The sequence below is a fragment of the Cynocephalus volans genome, chromosome 17, assembly GCF_027409185.1.
Source record: "Cynocephalus volans isolate mCynVol1 chromosome 17, mCynVol1.pri, whole genome shotgun sequence".
NCBI lineage: Eukaryota > Metazoa > Chordata > Mammalia > Dermoptera > Cynocephalidae > Cynocephalus > Cynocephalus volans.
The window spans coordinates 9268725-9292699 of record NC_084476.1 but is presented as its reverse complement, the minus strand read 5'-3'; the positions used below and the strand labels follow the sequence as shown (position 1 = coordinate 9292699).

General features: G+C 52.8%; 2 protein-coding genes across 3 annotated transcripts; one reads left to right on the top strand and one right to left on the bottom strand.

Moving 5' to 3' along the window:
- Positions 1 to 482: 482 nt before the first annotated feature.
- Positions 483 to 16267, bottom strand: GOLGA2 (golgin A2). Of its 2 annotated transcripts, XM_063082067.1 has the most exons (27): positions 16179 to 16267; positions 14556 to 14678; positions 13499 to 13579; positions 10327 to 10434; positions 10017 to 10060; positions 9849 to 9912; positions 9289 to 9348; positions 9050 to 9130; positions 8159 to 8197; positions 7832 to 7894; positions 7652 to 7745; positions 7450 to 7556; positions 6863 to 6921; positions 6403 to 6544; positions 5862 to 5951; positions 5647 to 5754; positions 5344 to 5431; positions 4669 to 5006; positions 4357 to 4470; positions 3409 to 3654; positions 3251 to 3326; positions 2934 to 3016; positions 2486 to 2704; positions 2291 to 2393; positions 2086 to 2192; positions 1859 to 2015; positions 483 to 1767 (listed from the first exon to the last, which is right to left on the bottom strand). In XM_063082067.1, the coding sequence occupies exons 1-27, from the start codon at positions 16257 to 16259 to the stop codon at positions 1553 to 1555; spliced, it is 3090 nt and encodes a 1029-aa protein (XP_062938137.1). In that variant the 5' UTR covers positions 16260 to 16267; the 3' UTR covers positions 483 to 1552. The 2 variants fall into 2 exon arrangements, with proteins under 2 accessions (XP_062938137.1, XP_062938138.1); XM_063082068.1 differs by lacking the exon at positions 9050 to 9130.
- Positions 16268 to 16568: 301 nt separating this feature from the next.
- On the top strand, positions 16569 to 23093 carry SWI5 (SWI5 homologous recombination repair protein; the record flags this gene model as incomplete). Its single annotated transcript, XM_063081652.1, has 5 exons — positions 16569 to 16687; positions 16994 to 17042; positions 19713 to 19834; positions 21057 to 21151; positions 22782 to 23093. Coding segments are annotated over 5 exons (450 nt in total), but the record flags the coding sequence as incomplete, so codon positions are not given.
- Positions 23094 to 23975: the final 882 nt, after the last annotated feature.

Below are 23975 nucleotides of genomic sequence, written 5' to 3'. Positions count from 1 at the left end.
CCCCCGCTCTGGCCACTAGAGGGCAAGGCCAGGAATCCAGCCTGGAGGGAGGATGTGGGCCTGGGTCTGGTGCTTTGGAGGGGCTGACAGGAGTAACAGGCCACCAGATGCAGCCTGGCAAGGGGGGCAGGGCAGACAAGATGGAAAAGGCCTAGACCGGGAGTCAGCACTCTAGGATGCTGACCCCTGCATTCCCTCCCCACCATCTCCGGCTTCTGAGACTGCTGGCTGTTAGGGTAGGACCACCCCCTACAACCCCCATGGTAGTCCACTAGGAATTCCCCAGGCTTCACCAAGCAGCATACAGGAGACAGGCCTGGAAGACCCCTAACAGCCCCATTGGACATGCTCAGACACTGGAGCTCAGACATTCTGGGGCTCCACACAACCCAGAGGCCTGCCAGTTGGCAGGAACTGCTCCTGTTCAGTGGCACAAACCCCAGGACCCAGAGAGCGAAACAGGAACATGCAAGGCCAAGCAGTATGGCTAAATCCATTTATTCCGAAATAAAAAGGAAAATAAACAGGAGCCGCATCACCAGGGCACCACAGCCTTGTCCCCGCCTCCTTCCTCTGTCCTGTGCTATCAATAAATAAGTTTCCCAGCCCCAAATAATTATTAGAACCTCTTCCTCACGTGCTAGCTCCAACCTCTGCTATGATACAGGGGGCGGCCCTAGCCCCAGAATATACAAAATGTTACACAGATACAATATGTACACTAAGGGAGGGGAAGCACACCCCCCAATGGCCTGTGCCCCCACCTCGTTTACAGTTGGCCCCAACTGTCATCAGGCCAGAAAGAACGCTGCCTGGTGGTCCAGCCTCAGTGCCTTGGAGAGAGAGGATGGAAGCCACTTGAAGGAAAGACCGCCTGCACTGACAGTCCTCACTGGCCGACACCTAGCCCCAACTATCTGAAGGCCCAAGAAACTGCTGCATGGCTGTCTTGCCCCAAAGTGCCTCTCAGAAAGATGTGAGCCCCCAGAAGGAAGACTGACCTCACTTAGCCTGCCACTAAGGCCCCCTCTGGCCTGGCCTACCACTAGGGCCCCACCTCCCCAATGCCCTTGTCTTGGCCTGCCTTTAGAGCTGCCCTGTTGTCTTGCCTCATCAGACCTGGCCAGGATGGTAAAGGGTTTGCACCTGTTCGTGTCCCCACATTAGACAAGGGTCTTTTTTTTCTTTCTTTTTTTTTCTTTTTTTTTCATTTTTAGACAGGGGTCTTAAATACTGTGAAGGGGTGACTGGAAAGGAGTGGCAGGGACTGCATGAGGAGAGAGCCCCTGGCCCCACTTCTCTGGGCTTTGTCTGACATGTCAGACAAGCATGATCTTGACCTAATCATTCTCATCCACCCAATAGACGAAAGGGTGCAGGGGTTACTGCCCAAGCCTGGGCGCTCCTGGGAGTTCTGGATCTCACACAGCAGCTGCATGATCTTTTTTTTTCTTTTTGTTTTTTAAACAGGGTCTTAATGTTCTAAGGATAAAGAGGTGACTGGGAAGGAGTGGCAGGGACAGGGTGGGGGCAGAGCCCCCGGCTCCACATGTCAGATAACCATGATCTTGACCTCATCATTTTCATCCGCCCGGTAGAAGAAGGGGATGCAGGGATTGTTGCCCAAGACTGGGCGCTCCTGGGGGTTCTGGATCTCACGCAGCAGCTGCATGATCTGCTGTGCAGTGGGATTCTCAGGGGGAGATCCCTCCCCAGCCTGTCCTTGTGCCGGCTCCACGTTGTCAGTGAGGCTCACCTCACAAAGATCTTTGGAGAGAAGGGGGCAGGACTGAGTGCTGGACAAGCACTCCCCTGCTCCTGCCCACCTGCCTGCCCACCTCCCTAGGGTTCCACTCACCTCCCTGTTTGTCGGCAGCTCCAAGTTCCTGAGGAGCTGGAGACACTGGAGTGGGCTCATCAGCAGGGCCCTGGGCAGCTGCCAAGAACTTGCCCTGCCACTGGTTGCGCTCGCCCACAAGCTGCAGCACCAGCTCCTGCAGCTCCAGCAGCTTCACCTGGAGAGAGAGGTGCTCAGCGCCTGAGCCCCGCCCGAGCCCCTCCCACAGAGATGTCCAGGGCCCCCACCTTCATTTCCTCCTTGTCCTGGGCCAGCCGGCTGATGTACTCCTCCTTCTCCCTGTGTCGCTCCTTCAGCACTGCCCTCTGGCTCTGGTACAGAGCAATGTACTCACCTGTGGGGAGGGTGCACAGGAGGACAGGGCTCAGATGCTGGGGCTCCCCGACCCACCGTGCAGCTCCCCTGCCATGGGCCCTGGCCTCTCCCACTCACCAATGGTGTCTGTCTCTCCAGAGAGCTGGATGCAGCGGTGTTCCAGTTCCTCTACCCGCTCCTTTAAATCTGCCTTCTCCTTCATGAGCTCCAGAAAGCGGCTCTAGAGCCAGAAGAACGGGTTCAGGTCTTGGCAGCAACCTGCCCCGCCCCGCCCCCACCCTTCTTGGCCCAGGTGAGAAGAGGCTCACTTACCTCCAGCTTTGCCATGGCCCCCTGCAAGGCCCGATGGGTCTCCCCAGACACACAGTCACCCCCGCTCCCAGGGACTGAGGCCTCCTTCCCCGGCTCATTCTGGAATGGGGCTGCCAGGTGAGCCAGGCGCTGGCACCGAGCCTTCTGCTCCCTCAGCTGCCCACGCAGCCGTGCCTGCTCTTCCTCGGCACTGGCTAGGGCTGAGTTAAAGAATGCCACCTGTGGGCAAGAGGTGCATGTGTATTTGTGTGGGCAATATGCAGGATGAACGGGGCAGGGAGGCAGAGAGGAGCCCATCCCCTCTTGGCCTCAGTGGGTGCACCTGTCAGCCCCAGGTGGCATGGCATCTCACCACTGGCTCCCAGGGAAGGTGTGGGGTTCAAGAGAAATCACAGGGCAGGGAAACCAAGATGAGTAAGGGTGCCTAGCAGGCAAGAGCGAGGCTCACCATGGCTTCTCGGCTCTCTAGGTCCTCCGGGATGGTCAGCCTGGACCGAGCAACCTCCTCACCCTTCTCTTCCGATCCATCTCCTATTGGGGGCAGTCAGAGGGGTCCTCAGACAACCCAACAAGGGACACAGAATGGGCCTGGGAAGAAGGCTCTGGGCCCACCTCTGCTCCCACCTTCACTGTGTGACCCTGGCCAGCCACTCCCAGAGGAGACTGATCAGCTCCTCTGACAGTTCCCACTCCTTGAGGCCATGCTGCTAAGGGCCCCTCTTCTTCCTCAGGCTCTCTCCTCTCCCTCTGGGCAGGCTCACTCACCTTCCCCAGACATAGCCATGAGGCTCAGCTGGGCCTGCAGCTGCTGATTGTGCTGGCTGGCCACTTCCAGGCGCTCCTGGGGACCAGGACAGAGAGTGAGATGGCACAGAGTCTGCCAGGCCCTCCCACTTGGGGCCAGCACTCAGCAGCTCCCTCACCTGGGTCTCCTGCAACTCCTGGCGGACCACCTCAGCTGCCGCTTTGCCCTGAACCTCCTCATGCTGCAGCTGGTCCATGAGCTGGGTCTGCAGCAACAGCTGCTTGTGTAGCGCCTCCTTCTCAGAGGTCAGCTGCTGGTAGGTGGCCACGTGCTGCTGGTAGGCGGCCATGTACTGCTGCAGGTGGGCCAGGTATAGGTCTCGTTCCTGCTGCAGACTCTGAACCTCTTGGTTCTTCAGCTCCACCTGCAGGAAGACCCTGGGAGTGAGGGCAGGTGGTGGCTTCCTTCCAGCATCTGTACCCATAAGTAGGGTAGAGGGGCACCATGGGCTCTGCTGCCTGCTCAGGCTCCTGACCCCCTCGCTCCAGGCCTCAGTGACTGCCTCCCTTGCCCAGAGCCCCAGGTCTCCTGCACCCAGCCCCACACTCAAAACCTTATTTCCCACCATTTTAACTTCAGGCCACGGGCTGGTGGAGAAGCAGAGGGGACCAACAACATCTGTTCAGGGCACACGAATTGCCTAATACTTTACCTGCATTACCTCACTTAATACTCCATCCCTCAGTGAGACAATGCTAATCTCTTTTTAAGTTAAGGAAACTGAGGCTTAACAGTGCAATGTATGTGAATAGTGATCAGTGGCACCGAGATTAGAATCAAGTCTGAATCCAAGGAGCCTCCTGTCATACCACTATCTCTTTCCCTACGCTTAGCAGGGTTCAATGCCTCTGGCTGGGATGACCATGTCCAGACCTGGCAGGAGCCCAGGGCTACTCACTATAAAAGTCAGAGGAAAGGGAGCAATGAATAGTCACAGGACTGCTGTGCAGAACTCTGGGGTTACCTGTTCCCCAGGCTGGAGCTGTCTCTGTACTGGCCCTGGCACCTCCCCTCCCTACGGGCTGCTGCCTGTCTCCTAGCCCTTCCCAGATGGGGCAGGGATTACCGTCTCCTTCAGATCTCCCAGCTTTTCCTGCAGCTGGCCCAACTTCTTGGCCAGCTCTGTCTTCACGTGCTGCTCCGACTGCAGTGCACTGGTGACCTCCATGTTCTCATTGGTCTGGACAGAGAGAAGCTATCAGTGGCTACCCAATACAGCTAGAGACCCAGGGTGCAGGGAGTGGGGAACAGGGCTCTGGCTCATGGGGTGTCTTCACAGGTACCATTTTGTGTGAGGTCTCCACCCCATTTTACAAGTGGGGAAACAAAGGCCCAGGGGGCGAGTGCGGAGGTTAGGCTGGCAGGGCAGGTGGCGCACCAGCCTGACAAAGCCGGATTGCAGCTCGGCCAGCTGCTCCTTGAGCTCGCGGTTCTGGGAGAGCGCGCGGCTGATGGTGGTGCGATCGCTCTGCATACTGTCCAGCATCTGCTTGCGCTCCTCTGCCTGCTCTCCCCAGAGCTCCGCAGCCCGCTCCAGCTCCAGCAGCCGCTCCTCCTGCTCTCGATTCAGGCAGCTCAGACCCTCGTTGTCCTTAACCTGGGCATGGAGCTGACCTGCCAGGCTCTCCAGCTGCTTCTGCAGCTGCTCAACCTCTGCCTGCAGCCGCTGTTCTTCCTCAGAGGGCCCTACTGGGGGCTCCGGGGGTGGAGGCTCAGCTGAGAAAGGAAGCAGACAAAAGGGCCTCTGGCCTCTGGAGTTGCAAAAATCCCTCTTCTTGGCCCACAGCTCCTAATTCAGGCTCCTCGCCCCAAACCATGGCTTCCTGGCTAATAATTCCTCACACCCAGATGATGGTCAATCTTTCGAGCCACTTTCAAATAGATTTCTTCACATTGTTGTGCTCAAGACAATGGTGGGTGACTGACAATGGGCACTCCATCCCTCTTTGCAGATGGGGACACTGAGGCTCCAATGACAAGACTTGCTGTCTGCTAGCACAGACCTCTTTCTCTTCCCTCTGCCTGCTCCCAGGCCACCCCAACCCCAGCTTACCTGTCTGCCTCCTCAGTTCAGCCAAGCAGGTCTCCAGCTCCTGGACCTGACTCAGGCCATGCTCCTTCTCCTCCCTCAATGTGCGCACCTGCTCAGAGTACAGGAGGAAGAGCCATGGAGGCAGGGGCTGCAGGAGGGACAGGCTGCAACCTCTCTCTTACCCCCACCCCCATAAAACCAAAACACACATGGCCTCTGGCCGCACTCCACAGCAAGTGATGGGAATCATCCCATTTTACAGATACCCGGAAAGATTAAGTGACCTTTCCAAAGTGGGGGGCTGAAGGAAGGGCCAGACCTCACCTGCTCTGCCATCTGCTGCATCCTCTGCTGCCAGACGGCACGCTCTCCTTCCAGGTGCCCCACGTACTGGTCTCTCTCCAGCTGGAGTTGCTGAAGCGACTCCATCAGCTGCAAGAATGGGTGCAGAAGTTAGGAGGAGCTGTCACTGGTCCTCTCCTGCTGCTGGCCACCTGGGGTCATCTTCCTTCCACATCCCTCCCTCTGCAAAGCCTCACCTGCCCCACATGTGTCTCCAGCTTGGCCCGCTCTTCCATGGCCTCCTGTAACTGCTGGTTATTATCAGGGGCTTCAGACTGGCTAGAGAGCTGGATGGTTGACAAGTGAGAAGTTTAGATCTGAGGAGCTCAGACAATTCCGTGCAATGCACCCCACGAGGGTCTGAGCTAGGACCAAAGTACAACTCAGGGTCAATAAAGACCTCTACCCTCTATTATTACTATCACAGTAATAATAAAGTGTTGCCTTGGCCCTCAGGAGGAAGTAAAGACTCATGGGCTAGCCATATAAATGTAATCTACATAACAATGGTTTTCAACCAGGATCCTTTCAAAACCGAAACATTTTTTAATGACCTATCTCTGAAAGTCTGATTCTACAGTTCTGGGCCAGGAATCAATTTGTGGATTTTTAGCAATCTCTGGAGGATCCTATGGCAGAACCAAAACCAGGACTCAAACTTTCCAGCTCTTGGCTAGAGGCCACCACTGATAAACCCTCGCAACCGCAGCCCCAGCTGGATGGGGCTCAGCCACTCACTTGTTGCAGCAGGAGCTCGGACATCTCCAGCTTCTTTTGTAGTTCTTCCATCCCAAGCTGCATGGCTGCTTTCTCAGTCACTAAAACTCGAAGCTTCTCCTCAAGTTCAGAGTTGTGCTGCTTCAGGTCCTCACTGTTTTTCCTATAGCCAGAAGCAGTGGAGGAAGAACAGAAAGGAACACTTGGGTGATCAACACGCTACCTTTGCCACACAACCACAGAACCGTGGCATGGGAAGGGGACCCCAGCAATCAATCAGTCACAAGTGACAGTCCAGAGAGAAGACATGAATTGCCTGAGGCTACACCCAAGTCACTGGCACAGCTGGAACCAGAGCTTGGCTCTACACACATCCAAACCTGTGCAACTACCTCGTCCTGCTCTCCTGTACCCCTCCCACCTCCCACCACATCACCCGTGTTGGGGCCCCCCAGACCTCCCATCCACCTTCCCCTCCTACTTGCTGTTGTACAAGTCCAGCTTGAGAGCATCTCGCTCTTTGGTTAACTCCTTATTGCACTGCAAATACAGAAGGGTGAAGTCAGGAGTTGGCAGGTAGAAGATGTAGTTGGGGCACACTATACCGAGAGCTACAGCAACTATTGGGCACTAACATTCCCTTGCCCTGAATCACACTTTACGTCTTTTTCAAGGCATTCCCAAGCCCATGTGCTTATTTGGTTTTAATAAGAACTCAGTAAGGGTGGAAAAGGCAGGGTAAGAGATCTGACTTACAGCTGGCTGACACAGGCCCAGAGATATCAGGTAACATTGCTATTGTTACTACTATTATCACCATTGTTTGAATCTTTATTGAGTGCTTCACCGGGCACCATGCTAACAATCCCATCTAATCCTCACAACCACCATAGGAGGCAGTTACTATGATTATCTCCATTTTGTAGGTGAAAAATGCAAGAGTATTAGAGGTTAAGTGCTAAGATCACTTACAGCTGGGATTTGAACACCCAGGTCTATCTAATTCTTTAAGCTCATTTTTCCCCTGGGGGTGGAAGCACAAACATGAGGGCAGATGGCTGGGCTCACCCTTTCGGCCTGCTTCTGCTGTGTGGAGACAGCAGACAGAGTCCGCTCCAGCTCTCCTATGCGCTGCCGAGATGACCGCAGGCGGCTGGCAAGATCCTCAGACTCTTCTAGAATGACAGAGGTTGAGATGGAGCCCAAAAGACTCCCCCAAAGACCTGCCAAGGCACCAGGTTGAGGGAGGAAGGGGTGCCCAGATTCCTACCTGCTTTCTGTCTGGCTGCCTGGTGAGTGTGGGCCAAGGCTGTCTGTAATTCTGCCTTCTCAGACACTAGGATCCCTATGGTCTGAATGTGAACCTTTGGGAGAAAGCCAAACAGGTGCTGAAAGAGAGGGAAGGAAGGTTTTCTAGGTGACATGAGGGAATACCATACAGTCCACTCACCTGCAGTTGTTCCCGGAGGGACCCCTGTTCCTTTGCCAACTTCTGCTGACATTCTTTCTTCTCCTATAAGAAGAGGAAAGAAATGTCTCTTACTGGGGGAGGCAGAAATACAATAACACGGAACATGCCCCTAGAATGCCAATAATGGCCCAGGGACAGGTCCACCAGTGAGACCAGATTCTCAGGGACCTTGTGGGGCTGGGGGTGGGGCGCAGGGAATGAGTCTTCTCGAGGCTGGAAGTGGGCAAGACAAGACTGGGGCCTCTCCATCTGAGTCTTTCCCCAACCCATCAGCCATAGAATGCGCAAACAAAGAAATCATGTTACTTTTTCCAGTTGATCCAGAGTTTCCTGGTGCTGCTGTTTCTGTGGGGAGAGTAAAAGGAAGGTGACTGAGGTTGTCCCCCTTGGCTCCATTCCCCAGACCAGGAAGGGGTGGGCAGGGGCCAGGAATGGATTTTGAAAGAAAAGCTCTCAGACGCTACGGGGACAAGAACTGACAAACTCTTCTCGAGTTCCCAAGGAAACAGAATTTGGGTCTTTGTTGGTTTTCACTCACAGCTACAGAGCTGAACTTCTGAATCTGGATTCTCTTTAAACAACAATAACAGAAACCTCTAGAAATGGAGTCTGAGAAAAGAAAGAGTACCCTTCTGCCAGCCTGTAATTCAGAAGGGTACATTCATTCACCACTAACCACACACCATGGGACAGGGACTGTTCTTAATAGCAGGGATCTAGGTAAGAAAAGGACAGGAAAGCTCTCCTTCTCCCTGATGTTTCAAGTGTGACTTGAAATCTTTGATTCTTAGAGCTGAAAGGGACCTTTGATACCCTCTAATTCTATCTCAGAACACTCAAGCCCAGGTAGGAGAGGTGGCTTGTCCAAAACCAAAGACAGAGCAAAGCAGGAACTAAGCCAGGGTGGGAACACAGGGCTCCTAACAACAGTCAGCCTAGTGTTTCCACCAGAGGGACAGCCAAGGGCAAGTGTGGCGAGGACTAAAGCAGGAGTGTCTGGAGAAGAGACAGTAGGCAGACAGGGCAGCAACAGAAAGAGCCATGCTGCATGCTCTGGGGTCCCTCCAGCTGAGACCTAGGCCCCCAGCACCCCATTCTCCCTTGGCAACAGGGTTCCCCAGCCCCTTCAGAGCCCCAAGGGGAAATTGGAGCCCAGGATTGGCAGTGTGGGATTGGGGGACCCCACTGGACTCTTACCAATTCCTCTATCGTGCTACTGAGTTGTTTGTTTGCTAGATAGCTGGAGTCCAGGGCTACTGCTAGCTCTTGGTACCGGCTCTGAGGCGCATGCAGAGAGTAGGAGTTGGAGGAGGGTTGGGGGGAAAGGTAGAGAGAGCAATCATTAGGGGTGGGGGAAGGGGCTGTCTCAGCTGGCAGCGGGGCACCCAGCCCCCACTGTGGGAGTTGGTTGGGGGGCTGCCTGCAGGGGCACTCACCTCCAGATCCTTCATGTTAGCAGAAGACGCAAGGCCCTCCCCGTTGATGTAAGATGTGGACTAGAAGACATGAGAGCGCACATGGAGAGACTGTCGCCCTCGATGGCAAAGCCCTCTGACTTCCTTTCTTCCCAGTCAACTGGCAAAATTTTCTTTCCTGCCTAACCTGGACCAGGCCCTCCTATGTAACCCCTTCGTGCTAACTTCTCAAGGTCTTTCCTCCCCCATCGCCCCTCCCCTCCTGAGCCCCTCTCATCCTGTACTTTTTTTTTTTTTTTTTTTTTGGTGGTTTCCAGCACAGGGATTGAACCCTAGACCTTGATGTTATCAACATCATCCTGTGCTTTCTGCAGCAGGCGCAAATGAGGAAGCCAAGCTCGTAGCCCATCCTTCATGGGTACAGCTTCAAGGGAGAAGACTCAGAGGAGAGGTGACGAATGCAACATTACCCAACAAGTCAGCTGGTGCAGGATCTTCTCTCTTGTAAATCCCTGTCTCAGTTTCCTTCTATCCTACTTTCCTCCCCACTCTCCCACTCTGGGCCCCAATTTCTGGGGTACCTCAGACACAAGACCATTGAGCTGTTGAGAGAGTTGTCGCAGACTCTCAGTCGATGACAAAGTCCTAGGGATGGAGACATGGGTCAGGGGTGCAGGTGGCTCAGTGGGAAAAAGTGGCCTTCCCTGAGTCCCGGCCTAGGGACTGCTGCCCCACTAGGAGACACTCACTTGGTCTCATCCATGTGGTTAGGGCCACTGTCAGCATCATGGGTCTGTTTGGGAAGAGACATATGAGATCATCATTCAATTTCCAGTAAGAGTCACACAAGGCAGGTGAGCCAAGCTCATTCCAACAACCTTTCATCTCCCTGGACCTCAAGGAAAAGCCCTGTCTTGACCTCCCCCATCTCAGTCCCCAGGAAGGGCACTTGGCTCTAGGAATCAAGCCACCTGGAGAAAGGACAAGAGAATCCATAGTAGGTACAGTCCATTGGGAAGGAGGAAGGGGCGAACACACCGGAGGGCAGCAGACACGAACCTGAGGTGATGTCATGCTAGTGAGACTAGCACCGGGCGAAGGGACACTGCCAGATGACACGGTGTCATCAGTAGTTGGTGGCACAGGAGCAGCGCAGTCTTTGGATGCCTGTCACAGAACAGTGCAAGGGGTTAGGGGGCAATGCAGGAGAGAAGGCGCTCCACTTTCTTGGACACAACTATGTGGAGCAGGCAGGACAGGCCTTGCTGCAGTCAGAATGACAATCACACATGTTGGGAGCCACTGTGGAGACGGGGGGCTGTGGAGATGGCTCGCTCAGGTCTTAGCACCTTGGCAGCATTCTGGGCAGCCAAAGCTCAAAGCAAGGGCTGCAAGACCTCCTCCATGAACACACAAGCACCTTGTCTCCCTACAGTTTGGCAGAAGACAGTACCAGGCTCTGACCTGTGGCAGCCACAGCAGGCAGGAGGGAGGTGTGCCAAAGTCAGGGAGAAGAAGGGCCCTGTTCTTCCAGAAAGCCAGTGGTGTCACAGACTGCCTCCACCCCTGGGCCCCTGCTGGGTGGCGGATAGTGGTCTGAAGCAGAGGTCATGGTCAACATGGCTGTCTGCTTCTCTCTTCTCCTGCTCTCCTTTCCTCTCTGTCCTCCTCTCTGCAGCCCCCACTCCCCACCAACGACTGGCTGCACGTCTCTGATTCAGGCCTTTTCAGGGCAAAAACCTGTCCAGCTAGAAGCCTCTACCTGCTCTCTGGAGGCAGAAAGAAAATAAACCATAGCCAGTATCCCCACCCTAACTTCCCAGCTCCAGAAACAGATACCCACCAAGAGAAAACCTGAGAAACCAGGGGCAAGAGGTCTGCCCTTTGACTCTGGGCATCCTGGAGGTGGTGGGGCCTCTTTCCCAAAAATAGCAGCTAAGGAACAAACCTCAGATTTTGGACTTCGGAGCCATGTGGAAGCCTCTCCCTCTTCCCCAACTGGACCCACTTGCTTGACCAGACCTCTACCCAGCCTCTCTCCAGGCTCAGGCCTATCTCTTAGTCCAAGCCTCTGGCTCTAGAGATCGTCTAATGTCCATTGGGCCAGATGGACACAGAATGGGAACAATGGACGACCAGCTGGAGCTTGACAAGGGAAGAGCACTAGGGACCCAAGGCCTGGCCAGGGAAGCTAGGCCTGGGAAGGAAGTGGCTGCACCTCTCTGCGGAAAGGGCTGCCTGCTCTCTGGACCTATCACCCTCACCTCTGAAAACCCAAATCCACTGCCCCCTTAGAGCAAGGAAGTACTGCAGATCCTGAGGGAACTGAGGATGAGCCAAGGTGTCTTTGCATGTTGACTATGACCATGGCCCCAGAACCTGGTGTCCATGGTGTGACTGTTGACCCTGGAACCTGGAGTTGCCCTGGCAGTCTCTACAACTGAACCTAATGGGTAGAGCAGGGCTTTAGTAGCTGACCGGGCATGAGACTTTAGGAGAGGTTGGCACTCCCAGCCAGGGACTCTGACAGGCTCTGGGTCCCTCCTGGAATCTTGGGCTCCCACTCATTTCTAGGAATAGACACAGGAATGCTCAAAGGGGGAAAAGTATTTTTCTGAGGACTTTTAAATATATGTAACATGATTGCTTTGTGAGCAACCAAGTTATTTCATAATTTTAAGTCTTGTAGCTAACTATGGAGTTTAAAATGTCCACTCCCTTCAAAATGTCCCATCCTATTTTTCTCTCTCCATTATTCCCCATTTCTAAAAATGTTATCAGTTCTACTCAGGAGACAGCAAACACAGGCCTGCATTCCTGGAGTAGAAAATTTATGTGGGAAAGGTACTGATGTAGAGAGGATTTAAAAACAAGAAGGGAATATGGGGATCTGGGTCTTCATTTCCATAGCAGAGGGACCTGTGCTGGGCATAGAGCACACTAATATTTTTCCCATGAGGAAACTGAGGCCCCCAGATCTCCTACCCAACTGGACCACAGGCAGAGCAAAAGCCAAATTCATGGCTGAAGGACGCCTCTAGGCATGTGCTCCTCCCACCGTGCCACTCGGTGTCTCCTCTGAGCCCATGAGGTGAGTCATAGCACCTGGACAGGCCTGGACAGACCTACCTGACTGAATGGGAATGGTTATGACGATTGGAAAACATTCTAATATCAGCCAGCAGGGCCCTGTCCCAGTCCCTCCCCCGGGCCCATCTCCAACAGGATCTAGCCTATTTCAGCCCTGCTCCTGTACCTTGACAGATATCTCCCGGGCAAGTTAGCTAAGGAGGTATTGCCAACATCATGGAGGAGGAGGTCATCTCTTAGCTCTATGTACCCCAATCCCCTGTCCTGCCAGGCTCCTTGTGTCCCTGAAAGGAGCTCTGTGATAATGCTGGCCACGACCCTACCGCTCCCCCTGCCTCCTCCACTCTCCACATGGAGGCCCATTAGCTACCTTTAACCTTCAAACTGGTCTTAAATGCCACCCCCTCCAGCCTCCCCCCCCTTGCCACATCCTCCCTTGTCTCTTTGAGAGGAGTCTGCCTCCCTCAGTGTGCATCCTAGTTGTTCATCTATCTTCTCCACTGGTTAGCAAAGTGCCTTTGCTATCAAGAGCCCAATGAATATGGCAAATTGTCCATTTGATCTTTAAAAGAGATTAGGGGCAGAATGTCCTGGTCACTCATCTGTTTGGTTAATTTCACATCCTTTACAGTTAGTTCCTCTGAAAAAAATAAACTTACTCCTTGCAACTGTAATGCAAACTCACTTTTTCTCAACCCTATGGGTCCTACTCTGAAATGAAAATGAATTAATCAATTCAATAAAATTACAACCTTCCATGTGGTCTACTAGTTTTTTGGGGACAGATGCCCAGAGGGAAAGACCTGAAGGTTTTTTTTTTTTTTTTCAATCTCTCCTAGTCTGATAGCACCACACTGGGCACTCAAAAGACCAAATCCCACACTTCTGCTCTGAAAGTTATTCCCAAATTACCTTTAACCTTCGAGGTATGTCTCATCTTCTCCAAGATGACAAAAGATGTAGGGGAAGGGGAAAAAACCCAACCAGCCAAGCAGGTGAAGAAGCAGACAAACAGGCCAAGGGTTAATGGCAGCAACATAAAATCAGCCAGAGGCAAACAATCCCCCAAATCACAGAAGCCTTAGGGGCATGCACAGCCAGGAGGGAGCAAGACAGAAAGGGGGGCTCAGCACTGGCTCACCTTCCACTTGTCCAATGGGGGCAGCGCTACCCCATTGGAACGATTAAGGTCGGACACCAGCACCTTCAGAATGTCCTGAATCTACAGGAGGCGAAAAGGGGAAACAAGGGCAGGGGGAAGAAAGAAGTGGCTTAGAGAGAGGCAAGAGAGTCAGGGAAGGAGGAAGAGGTGGCTTCAGAGAAACGAATGTTGAAGAAAAGCAGAGGAAATCAATCCCATGGCCCGTGCCATCCTTCCCAAAGGCCACCTGCTACCCTGCCAGAGGCAGAAACAAAGAGAAGGAAAAATCCCCTGAGTGACGCAGTCACGTAGAGTGGAGTCACTCAACTGATGCAGCTTTTCACACACGCACTGGACACTCTCCTCAGGCCCAGGATGTGGGGGATGAATCTGGTAGGGTTCCTCAACCCCATCTCCATTTTAAAAACCAGACTTCTAAGGAAGGGTTCACTTAAACAAAGAGGCTATAGCTAAAAAGTAAGTTTGAAAGACACTGATCTCATCCAACAATATCATCTTACAGAGGAGGAAACTGAGGCAAAGGGGAGGAAGTGACTTTTCTGAGGTCACCCAGCAAGCTGGTGGCAAAGATGGACTCAAAACTCAGATCTTCACCTAATCCTAGTGCCTGGGGCTTTCCTCACCACAACCCGGGGCTCATTCCATGCTTCCTAAAGGGAGAGCTTCGTGGCAAGTGGCTGTCTCACTGGCCTGGCTTCCCCTTGCGGCTGGGGATGAGGAAAATCAAATAGGAACTACCATTTATTACATGTGCACTCTGTACTAGGTCCTGTACTAGGAATTGACATAAAAACAAATCTCCTTTAAACTTCCTAACTGTAAGTAAAACAATATTACCCTTATTTTACAGGTGTGGAAAGAGAGGCCCAGAGAGCTTAAACAATTTGCCCTAAATCATATCCCTAGCAGAGGGAGAGGTAGGATTCAAACCCAGAATTCTTAACCAGTGCCTTACACTTATTCCACAATCTCAACCATTACCACCTACTACCCCTTAAGCCCCCTGTTCCCAGGAGCCTAGCCAGCCAAGACTCACATCTTCAGGTGAGTGGCAATCACCAGAAGTGGTTGACTCAGGGCTACTGCCATTTTTTATTTTTTTCTTCTTCTTTGCTCCTGCAGGACTACCAGGGCTGTTCTTCTGCTGATATTCTCTCAACTGTGAAAAGGAAAAACAGAAATATTCATGAGAACTATACACCCCTATATTCACATCCTACTTTACAGTTTTTACAAAATATTCTTTTTTGTACCATCTGATTTATTGCCACCAGCAACCCTACAAGGTGTTGTAGTGATCACTTAATGACTGAAGAAATGGACTGATAACACGACTAAAAAAGGCAATAATAGAATTTAAATTCAGTCTTCTGGAGCTTTGCCATGAATCAGCAGCTGCCAGGAGGCAACACCAGAGGCAGAGGTGGAAAAGTAAACATTAAGCAGGAACCGTATATGTTGTGTGGTTTAGGAATTAGACATTGGGGTCCTTTCTTACACAGCTGTTATTGCTGCACCCAGTACTTCTCAAACATTTACATCATGTATCCTAATGGCAGAAGGCAGTGAAGGCACACCCCTAGTGAATCTGGGAACCTAACAGAAAGAGGACAACCCAAGCATCATTTCAGAGAGAAGTCTATTATAATCTCACAATCTATGTGAATGTCACCCCTAAGTACATTAATACGTTTTTTCTCAATGGAATCAAGCAAAAGTGATGCTTCAGAAAGATGCCCCATATTGATCCTGTGACACCCCAGATTGAAATGATGTAGGCAAGATTCAAGCTGTGAAGTTTGGTTGCCCAGGATCTGTTCCACAGAAGATAAGCAGGTCTCACTCCAGAGAGCAATGATGGAAAGATACTCTGGTCCCACAATCATAGGGAATTCGAATGTGAGACAGAGACTCAGAAATAAATTGTAAAGTGTCTCTAGAGAGTAGAAACCCGGTAGAAAACCAAATCAAACCCGTTCTCCCAATTGTCACCCACAAATATTGTCAACATTTCAAGCTCACTGGTGAAGTGTAGGCTTTTCACGTTGTCAATGTCTAAGTTAAGGGAGTAAGGGAGCCAGAAACCTCTCGGTCCTAGGTCCCATACTCCTGGGTATCCTTCCAAATAGAAATTTGTGCCATGACCACACAAGCCGGAAAGGGGTGAAAACACTTAGGGAACTGGGTCGTCAGATCAAAGGCCGGGCTCCAGGCAGTAATGACAGTTCGCAGGGAGACTGTGACAGCCCCGAGGGGGGCAGTGACGTAACTACCTTCTACTCCTCCCTACTGATGCCTGAGTCGCCTCTCCGCCGAGGGGGAGGGGAGCGCAGGGATATGACCGAGGTCCTTGGAGACGGGAACCTAGGGGACCCAGGAGCCCAGGAAGGTCCGGTTTGGGGTGGCAGGAGGCCAGGGACGAGACCAGGACGGGGAGCCCCGGGAGTCTCCGGCCCAATGTCATCCGGGGGCGCCGGGCGAGGGAGGGGGCTGGGCTGCTGAAGGGGCGGGGCAGGCTGAGAAGACTTTGGTGGGGGGAGTCAAGAGGCGCAGAGGGGCAAGCCCGGTGTGCCTCAGAAGTGGCACAGACTCTGGCCAAGGTCCCACCGTCAGAGGGGCCTCGGGCTCGATTAGGGGGCCGCGACCCGGCGCGGTTTACCTTTTTCTTGGCCGCGGCCAATTTGCGCTGTCGGGTTTCTTCCGACATTCCGGGGCGGGGAGAGGGAAGGGGGGGCCACATCACCACGATCCCAGCAACCACTGCGAATTGTTTCCGGCAACGACCGAGCGGATGTGCCACTAAGCCAAAATAGGCGGAACCAAAGCGGTACTAGGCAGTATCAAAATGGGCGTAGCCCCAATGCTCGCAGCCCATTGGCGGATGAGCAAGATGAAGGGAAAGGGGGCGTAGCCAGACCGCCGCGGGACAGAAGGGACGGGTGGAGCCGCAATGAAAGCTGCGCGCGCAATCGCGGTTCCCGCCCTCCCGGGGAGGGGCGGGGTTTTCGCTGGGTGCGCGCGCAGCTTTCTGTACGGCCGTTGATGGTGACCCTCGCGGGATTCTCGTCAGCTGGCCGACCTGAGAGGCCGCTCTCCAGCTCCCGTCCTGGACCCTCCTGCGTCACATAAACCCCTGACCCGGGGGGCTCGGACCCCAGGGCTCAGAAGGTGGGCGAGGAATGGACAGCAGGGGAAAGCGTCTCACTTCACAGCCCCCTTCCTGACTCCTCACAGTTCTGCCCCGACACTCTGGTCCCACAAATCCCCTGCAAAGACCCCGCTCCAGACGCTTGCCCGCCCGCCCTCTTCCTGGAGGGTCCCTTCAGCGGCCCGGGGAGAGTGCCTGCCCCCTCCCAGTCGGGCCCGTCGCTCGCTCCTGCTTCCCAGCTGCGGCTCCTGTCGCACCCCACCGCCCCCCTCCCCGCAGCGCCGGCCCTCGGCCCCATCTGCCTTTCCCCTCGGATTCCTCTCCAGGACGGAACCAGGCCTTCACCGAAGCTGTCGCGGGGCCTTCCGATCCCCTGTGAGTATGTCTGCTCCCCGCCCGTGAGTCCGTCTGCTGTCCCCGGCCCTTTTCTCCACCCCAGCCCTCTCCAGGGCTTCCCCCGGCAGGACCTGATCTGCCGAGAGCCTCCAGGTCTTTCCCAGCCCCTCCCCTCCCTTTCCTCCTGCCTCCAATCTTCAAAGAAGAAGGGGTGTCCTGTCCCGTGCGAGGTCACCTCCCTCCCACGCCTCCTCAGATGCCTTTACCCCTCTCCAGCACCTGTCATCTCCCCTGCTCACTGGTGTCGCCCGTCACCCAGCCCTGCCTCTGAATATACCCCCAACCCCTCAGTCAGGAAGACGCTTGGCGTTCACGCTGTCCGCTCCTTTAGCTGATGATAGTCTCTCCTTCTCCGGCAAGCTACCCCAAAACCCTGCCTCCTTTTCCTTCTTCTCTCATCCCCCATGGTGGGGTTGCCCGAGTTAGATCGGGAAAGACTTTTATTGGTTTGTTTATTGACTAAGCAACTGCTCGGAGCCAGGCACTTGGGACGCAGGTGGATGCCAGAAAGCCCCTGCCCTCCAGGAGCCACGGGCTGAGGGGGATGAAAAGGCAAAAAAAATTCCAGGACAGTGTGAGTACGATTCTGTGACGGGGAGAGGGGGAGTCCAGACTTGGGGTTACAAGGAGGGCCCCCCAGAGGTGGTAAGGTTGCAGGCAAGGCCTGATGGATAAGCTGCAGTGAGCCCAGACGATGTGGGTGGGAAGCCACCAGTTTGCCAAAGGATCCGGTTGATTGAGCTTTGAACTGAAGTAGTCCCACTCCAAAGCCTGAGCTGTTACCCAGTACCCTGTGCTTTCTCCTCTTTGGGCCTCTTTGCAGGTGCCTCATCCCGATCGCCTGCCTCTGGTTTTCTTTGCCTCCTGCTGCTCCTACCGTGTAAACGGTAGGTTTCTGGGGGGTTCTGCTCTCCTCTCTCTGCTGTTCTCTTTCTATACACCCCTCAAAGCTACAAAAAAAAAAAGTCTCACACCTATGCCTTCAACACCCCAGTGCCCACAACCTTCCCATCTCTCTCTCCAGCTTGACCTTTCTCTGGACACTCAGAGCTGCCTGCAGAATATCTTTGCCTTCCCACTTGCCAAGTCTGAAACCACACTCGGTGTCCTAAGCAGGACCACAAACCAAGTCCTCACATCTGTCATTGGTACCCCAGGCTCTGGAATTGGGCTCTGCCTCCTCTCCTTTCTAATAAATAGCACCACAAGCACTTGCTTTTGTTCTTTTTCACACCACCATCCCCTCACCATTCCACCCACGTGGAAAGCACTCATTCCCCCCAAACACGTGCCCGCTTCTGGGTTAGGGCATTTGGGTATACTTACTGTCCTCTCTGTCTGCAATACTTTCCTCCAACGTTTTGCCAAACGCCTACCCATCCTTTAAAGTTCAGCTTCCTCAGAGAAGCTTTACCCCCACTCCAGTTGCTCAGTCCAGTTGCCCCATTAGACACTCCCTTAGCACACTATACTTCAACTTCAAAGCACTTTTCAGGTTTATAATGAGTTGATTAGTTATTAGTCACCCATTCATTTAGCAAATATTTATTTAGTGCCTACTATGTGCCGGGTACTGTCATAGACACTGTGCAGTCTGCAGTGAAAAAAACAGTTCCTGCTTCTGTGGAGTTTACCCTCCAGTGGTGAAAGGCAGATAATGAAAATAATAATGAAATATGTAACAGGTCAGGTGGTGAGAAATGAGATAATACATTAGGACAAAGGGATAGAGGCGTTACTGTTTTAGACAGTGGTCAGGGAAGGCTTTTCTGATGAGGTGACACGTGAGTAGAGCTTTAAATGGAGATAGCTGGAGGAAGAATATAACTGTGGGATGTTTTCTCTTTGGAGCCAGGCTTGATGTCTTGGCCGTTCCTGGCCCCCAGAGTCTTTGCCAGTGCCTAGCAGATGGCGCTCACTCAGTATTTGTTACAAGCCACTGACCTAAGAATAAGAACCACATCTGCCTCAGTCTCTTCTTGTATCACATGTAGACAGTTCATCCAACATACATATCCTGAAGATTAGCTGTGTACTGGGCACAGGACTTTGCAGCTTTTAGAGGCAGAAAGCACGAAGATGAACTGTAGCCCCCTGAGAAGGGTTTTATTATCCAGTGAGATTATTAACCCAGTGACATCGCAGACTTGAGAGGAGAATGCAAGAAGGATACCTGGAGTGGATTCTCTGGGGTCAGATTGGGGGCCAGGGTGGGCCCACTAGTTAGGATTGGGTTTGTCTCGGAGTGAAAGAAAACCCCAAATAACAGTGTCTTAAACAGTCCTCAGGGACACAGGCCTCCATCTTGTTCTGCCACCTCCTCAGCATGTGGCTTATCATCACCTAAGAGAGCTGTTCAGCTCCAGCGTCACATCCACATTCCCGCCAGCAGAAAGTAGGAGGGCCAGAGAAAGGCATGCCCTGTCCCTGGAAGGACAGTTCCCACATGATGCATACACCATTTCTGACTAAGTTCCACTTCTCAGAACTTAATCATAGGGCCACACCCATTCCAAGGGAAGCTGGGAATTGTAGTCTTATTTTGTGGGGTTGGGGGTCTATTACCAAGCAGAAGCAGGGAGTGGCTATTGGGGGCTCTGAATTGTGGATAACTCATCAGTCCGGCTGATGCCTTTTTCTGCCACTCAGCGTCCATCTCCCAACTCTGGCCAGGCTAATGGGACCAACAAGGAGTCTCTGCATGTTGACATTCAGAAACTGAAGGAGAAGAGCAACATGCTGGACAAAGAGATCTCTGAATTAATATCTGAGTAAGTTTCCTTGGGTTCATCAGCGTGGTTAAAATAACATTTAACTAGTGCCCAGTAACTGAAACCCAGTGGCACTAGCTTAGCATCAAAACAGGACTGTGCCATTGGATTCAGGGAGTCTCAGGAGCCTGTCGGGTAGGGAGGTGGTCAGGCTGTGGAGGGCCTAGAACTAGAAACTGGAAAGCTGTGGGGAATGGAGGCTGTCGCTGTCCCAGTCTCTCTCCAGAACCACACTCTCTGCCTCTACTTTCATCTCCGCATGGACTCCCTTCTCACTCTGCAGATGGGGCGTCAGTGTGTAGGGGAAGCTGGCTTTTCCACAACTCCTGGAGTTCCCCATGCTCCTCGTTCCAGCCACATGGCCAAGACTGAGCAGCCTTTGAATGTGCATTTCACACTTGAGGGAATCTGCCTGGCTGCTTGGATCATGTGCCCATCTCTCAGTCCCTTAACTATGGCCAGAGCCACATAGTACCAATGTGGTTGGGGACCCCTCCCTAATGGGACAGGGCACATTTGCCAGGAGTGAGGAGCTGGGCAGATCCCCTGCCCTGCTGTGATCTTCATGAGGACAGGGTCTATTTTGCCATCACTACATGCCCAGTTCCTAGCACCTAGTAGGCCCTCAGTGAACATTTGTTGAACAGATGCCACATTACTGTCTTTTTTTTTTTTTTTTTTTTGGTGGCTGGCTGATTCAGGAATCTGAACACTTGACTTTGATGTTATCAGCACCATGTTCTAATCAAGTGAACTAAACATCAGCCCAAGATGCCTCATTACTGTCTAAGCCTGGGATCCTCATCAGCTTTTTTTTTTAAAAAGATGACCGGTAAGGGGATCTTAACCCTTGACTTAGTGTTGTCAGCACCATGCTCACCTGGTGAGCTAACCAGCCATCCCTATATGGGATCCGAACCCGTGGCCTTGGTATTATCAGCACCACACTCTCCTGAGTGAGCCACGGGCCGGCCCCCTCATCAGCTTTCTTTCTTTCTTTTTCTTTTTTAAAGATGACCGGTAAGGGGACCTTAACCCCTGACTTGGTGTTGTCAGCACCACGCTATCCCAAGTGAGCTAACCGGCCATCCCTATATGGGATCCAAACCCGTGTGGCCTTGGTATTATCAGCACTGCACTCTCCCGAGTGAGCCACGGGCCAGCCCTCCACATCAGCTTTCTTAACTGTCTTTCTCTCCTTCTCTCTCCATCCTCACTCCAGAGGCTACACTGTGGATGAATTGGAGGACCACATCTCCCAGCTCCACGAGTATAATGACATCAAGGATGTGGGGCAGATGCTACTGGGCAGACTAGGTGAGCAGCAGGACTCCAGAGGAGCGACCAGAGCTATGAGAGTGTCCTCTCCCCTAGGGCTGTTGGATTTTGCTCCTGGGCCTCCTAACTTGTCAACCCTGCCTCCCTTCTCAGCTCACCAGCTCTGGGAATGCCCTAGCCCCTCTGCTCACAGCAAAGCAGCTGTACAGCTCTTACCTGAGCTCCTGGGGTTTCTCCTCCAGTACTGAGCCTGCTTTGGAGCTACAGGCAGGTTTGAGTAGGGCTTGTCCACCTGCTCGGCTGAGGACTAAGGGTCCCCAGTCTTATGGGGCATGCTGAAAGTGATATTCTTGCCTCAAATGGCTGAATTGCTAAAGAGGCAGAAAGTGTAAGGGTGACCCTTTGTGGCTTAAAGGGGTATTTGTTCCTCCTTGAACAAAATCTCACTATCCAGAGGGCTTTAGCCAAGGCACGGACACCTGTGTATCTGGGCCGGTTAGAACAGCCCACCTTGTTGGTAAGGAAATGTGTAGATGGCTTTGTACAAACTTCAGTTCCATCAGCTGGCTTGGAGTGGTGGGCCCTGGGGTTCAGCAGCCAGTGACCCCTGGGAGAGTGTGCAGAGCTGGGGCTGTCTGCCCAGCTGCCGCCTGAGTTTTAGCACATGTCACAGAAATGCCCATCAGCCTGCAGGATTACACAGCAGGGAGGGCTTCTCTGTGTTTCTTTGGAGAATGGGTCCCAGAGGAGGGGAAGGAGAAAACAGGAGAGAAATATAGATAGATAAAGAGAAGAGGATGACCAGGGTCCAAGAAGAAAGGAATGTGAGGGAAGTGTAGCCTAGTGGTGAGGAGTATAAGCTCATATTAGATAGCTTGAGACCTGGAGCTGTGGCCTATCCATTTTTGCTCATTCAGTGAATATTTATTGAGCACCTACTGTGTTCCTGGCACTCAATAGGGTGCTGGGGACACTTGGGTGAACCAGAAACTTGAAGGTCCCTGTTCTCCTATTGCTTAGGTTTTGGTGTTGGGGGTGGGGGGAATGGGCAATAAGTAAATGAACACAACAAATTAATTACAAAATGTGTTAAGTGCTATGAAGGAGACAGAGGGCAGAGATGGGGAGAATATTGAGGTATGAACCGGGTGGGGGGGTGAGATAAGGTGGTCAGGGGAGACCTCTGAGGAGAACCTTTCCCAGGGGAGGAAATGATGAGTCTTTGTGGGCAAACAGAGGAGGGACAGCATCCTGGGGCTGCAGATGGGCAAGGGCCAGCATGCAGACTGTGCTGAGGAGTCGGGTTTTCAGCATGTGCGGAGATTGTCAGTTACATTTGAAGCAGATGATTCCAGCTGCTGTGTATGGAGATCGGATTCTATGGGAGCTTCGCTTTACTCTGCAAGATGGGGTGAGGGTTCAGGGAGACCTCACAGGTCAAGTGTTGAGTATAATGCCTGGCGTGTTGGGCAGCCAGGCAGGGCCCAGGGAAGGAGGCCTAGAAGGAGGGAGGTGACCTTGGCTAATCAGGGGAGATGCACATGTGGGCACTGGCTTGGAGCCAGAGGTGCTGGTCCTGGGTGGGTCAGGGCCACGAGGCTAGCCCAGAGCTTTGGCCATGCTCTCCCCCACTTCTCCCCACTGGACATCCATCCTTCCTTCCTTTCAGCTGTGATCCGAAGTGTCACCACCAAAGAGTTATATCCAGAATTTGGTCTGGACATGAGTGACTGAGCAGAGGCTCGTTGCCCCTTGTCCACAGCCCACAGGGTAAGGCAGATGTGGACATGAGAAGCAGTGAGAGCCCAGCCAACACACCTACAAGGTTTCCAGCGAGAAAATGCCAGAAACCCTTTCCTAGAGAGCCCACACTAAATCAGGAGGGAGCCTAGAAAAGAGGGGGGCAGGTTCTTGAAATGTCCCAGTGATACCTGTGTACAGGTATGTGTATCCTATTTTGTCAATAAACATGTAACTAATCTTGGTGTGAGTCTGTGTGCTGATTCCCTCCCCTATGATAGCCCCTGAACACACCCAGGAGAAAGAGAGCCTGCCTTGGATTGTGCAGACTTACCCATGCCAGGCACTGTGCTGAGTGCTTCCATCTGTCATCTCTGATGCCTAAAACCACCCTATAAGGAATTAGTATTTCTATCCCCAGCTTACAGATGAAGAAATTGAGGCTCGGATAGGCAAAGTGACTTGCCCAAGGTCACAGAGCCAGTAAGTAGCAGAGCAGGGATTTGAACCCAAGTCTGACTCTGAAGCTTGTGCTTTACAATTCTGCCTTTCTGGGTGGGGGAGAAGCAGGTAAGAGCTGAGAGTGAGCAATGGCGACATTGGGAGAGTTCCTCCCTTGGGAGTCACTGTGCAGAACCCACTTGCAATTCTCTGCCAAGCAAGAGTGAGCCACTGTCACCTTCCTCATCACATGTTGCTTATCATGAGTGATCATCACCAGCAACAGAGAAGCTGGAGCGAAGCACCTGCTTAGTGCAATCCAGAACAGTAGGATTTCACACCAGACTCGCTCAGTGTTCTGAGGCTCCAGCTGCCCCCTGTCCCTGCTGGATATTCTCATAAAATTTCAGATGGGATAACAGAGCTTGGAGACAGCCTGTCATGAGGTGGAGAAAGAATAGTTGTTAAAAACTGGCCATGAGAGTCAGGCCTGGGTATGAGTCCCAGCTCTGCCCACGTACAAGCTGTTTGACTGCAGGCAACTGACTGGGCTTCTATGAAGCAGAAATTGTAGTAGTACTGTAGTCATCAGGGCAATCAGCATTAGCTGCCTCTACAAACAATCCCCCGTCTCCGTGGCTGAACACTATAAAGGTCTATTTGTCTCACAAAGTCTGACGGA

Bases quoted from the DNA above. Each gene is read 5' to 3' on its own strand.
- GOLGA2 (XM_063082067.1), bottom strand. From the start codon at position 16,259: ATGTGGCCCCCCCTTCCCTCTCCCCGCCCCGGAATGTCGGAAGAAACC. The intron at 7,895-8,158 runs GTAACATGATTT...CTCTTCTTATAG, and splicing joins CTCTGGATCAACTGGAAAAA to GAGAAGAAAGAATGTCAGCA. The intron at 7,557-7,651 runs GTAGGAATCTGG...CTGTCATTCTAG, and splicing joins GGCAGCCAGACAGAAAGCAG to AAGAGTCTGAGGATCTTGCC.